Source organism: Triticum urartu, chromosome 7A (genome assembly GCF_056163025.1).
Source record: "Triticum urartu cultivar PI428250 chromosome 7A, HENAU_Tu73, whole genome shotgun sequence".
NCBI lineage: Eukaryota > Viridiplantae > Streptophyta > Magnoliopsida > Poales > Poaceae > Triticum > Triticum urartu.
The window spans coordinates 401,713,404-401,715,466 of NC_141879.1; the positions used below are offsets into that span (position 1 = coordinate 401,713,404).

At 46.3% G+C, this 2,063-nt stretch overlaps 1 protein-coding gene across 1 annotated transcript; it reads right to left on the reverse strand.

The window, feature by feature from the left end:
* Positions 1 to 213: 213 nt before the first annotated feature.
* On the reverse strand, positions 214 to 1,135 carry LOC147959748 (uncharacterized). The gene is made up of 2 exons (XM_087532884.1): positions 902 to 1,135; positions 214 to 783 (listed from the first exon to the last, which is right to left on the reverse strand). The coding sequence occupies exons 1-2, from the start codon at positions 1,133 to 1,135 to the stop codon at positions 214 to 216; spliced, it is 804 nt and encodes a 267-aa protein (XP_087389010.1).
* Positions 1,136 to 2,063: the final 928 nt, after the last annotated feature.

Consider the following 2,063-nt stretch of genomic DNA (forward strand, 5'->3'; position numbering starts at 1 on the left):
GTTGCGAGGTTCTTATTTGTTTGTGTAGGTGCGTGGGACTCGAGCGTGATCTCCTACTGGATTGATACCTTGGTTCTCAAAAACTGAGGGAAATACTTACGCTACTTTACTGCATCACCCTTTCCTCTTCAAGGGAAAACCAACGCAGTGCTCAAGAGGTAGCAATATTCTTTTACTCATCATAGTTGTGAAGTCGGAATATCTTGTCCACCTTCAATGCCCATGAGAGATATTCTTCGGGTTCATTGCTTTCGGAGAACTTGGGCATGGTGAACTTGAGCTTGTCATAGTGGAGTTCTTCATCATAGTGGTGGTTTTGATGTCGCTCTTGCCGTGGAGGAAGGTCCTCAAATGCTCATTCCTCTTGATGTCGCTCTTGGCATGGAGGAGGGTCTTCAAGCACTCGTTCCACTTGGTGTCGCTCTTGTCATGGAGGAGGATGAGGCATATGCGCTTGGTTTCGCCTTTCTTGTTGCTCTTCACGTCGGGCGGCTTCTTCTTGTCGTGCTTGACGGAATGCTTCTTCTTGTTCACGCACTTGGCGGTTGCGCTCATCAACGGCTCTAGTGGCCTTGTGGAGTGCGTTTTGCGATTCAAGTGCTTGTGCTTCACGGCGCTCTTGTGCTTGTCGGATTGCATCACCGTATTGAGGTTCTTGACATTGCACTTGTGAAGGTTTCTCTTGGTCCTTAGCATCTTGTGCTTGGCGTCTCGCTGTTTCACGTGCTCGTAGTCGGTCTTGCAATCCATTGCCACGGAATGGATTTTCTTGAGCTTGGCGATCTTGAGTGTAGTCCCGGCAAGGAAATGGAGCTCGAGGAGGACTCACATCGGAAGAAGAGTATGCCGACGAGTGGCGACGCCGTCTTGGTGAAGAAGTTGAGGAAGACGCGCGGCTCACAATCATGGTGTCGAATTCTTCCATTTGTTTGGCGAGCTTGGCGTCTAGGTAGTCATGCTTCCTTGCTTCTGATTCACGAAGGTCGGTGGTGAGTTTCTCAATGCAATCACCCAAAGCTTCACTTTCTTGATGGAGAGCTCGTTGGGCGACGAAGAAGTGGTTCTTGGTGACGTAGTCGCGTTCATCATCTTGACCCTCGAAGAGTGGGTTCACCGAACTAGTTGGCCTATCCATCATAACCAAGTGGAGGTGAGTAGGAAAATGAGAGAACAATACCAAGTTACCTTTTCCAAAGATTGTGGATGTATCGAGTGTCACTCAATGTAATGCTATAATAGTAGAATTGGTACCGGGTTTGTTTCTCACACCTACACAAGTAAAGCTTATGGAGGATCTTGGTTAGGATGAGTGGCACAAAATTTCAAGCAAATGTTAGTCAAGATATCGATAAGGTTGAGAGGGTTCACAAAATTGCAAGTAAAGCAAATAGATCAAACCCAAGAATATCACTAGGAACACACACACGACTGATAGATGGGATCCGCACAACCAAGGAGTGAGCTCAGGAAGTGTGACCACGGGAAATGCTCTTGTTGTACGGATGCAAGAGAGACGCTAGCTCGATTGCTCAAACGGGCTAGATACGCTTGTGCACCAACCTATGAGAAAAATGTGTCGTCTTCAATCCCAAATATATTAAGTATGTAGTGACCAACATGATGTAGCAATGCAAAATGGCTCGATGTTATTGCTTACAAGCTCTTCGTTTCTCCTATTTTGCTGAAACGCTTTCTTTTTTTCACTATGCTTGATGCTCGAGCCAAGTATGATATGAGAAAAGTATGTAAGATATGCACGGAAGAGACTTATGGCACAAAGATGATAGCAAGATGATTTGCACACTAAATGTAGCTATGCGGAGTAAGCATATCACTAAGGTGCACGAAGAGCGTGGCCCGGTAATTCTCAACTCGCTAGTCTCAATAGGTAAGGACGCAAAATGGCTGGGGTTATCAAAGCAATGGCAAGGAAATGTACTATGTGTCGTCGAAGTTATCGTCCTTATTACGGTTGGTATGAGGGTGAAGTGCTCATTGTCGATATCAAGGTCGCTGCGATGATGAAGAGCGGTGTCATCGATGTCAACCATTCCCATGTAGCC

What these genes read in the sequence shown, in the direction of transcription:
- LOC147959748 (XM_087532884.1), bottom strand. Translation starts at nt 1,135, where the DNA reads ATGGATAGGCCAACTAGTTCGGTGAACCCACTCTTCGAGGGTCAAGAT. An exon ending in AAGAATTCGACACCATGATT is followed by an intron (nt 784 to 901) that starts GTGAGCCGCGCG and finishes ACTACACTCAAG; the next exon opens with ATCGCCAAGCTCAAGAAAAT.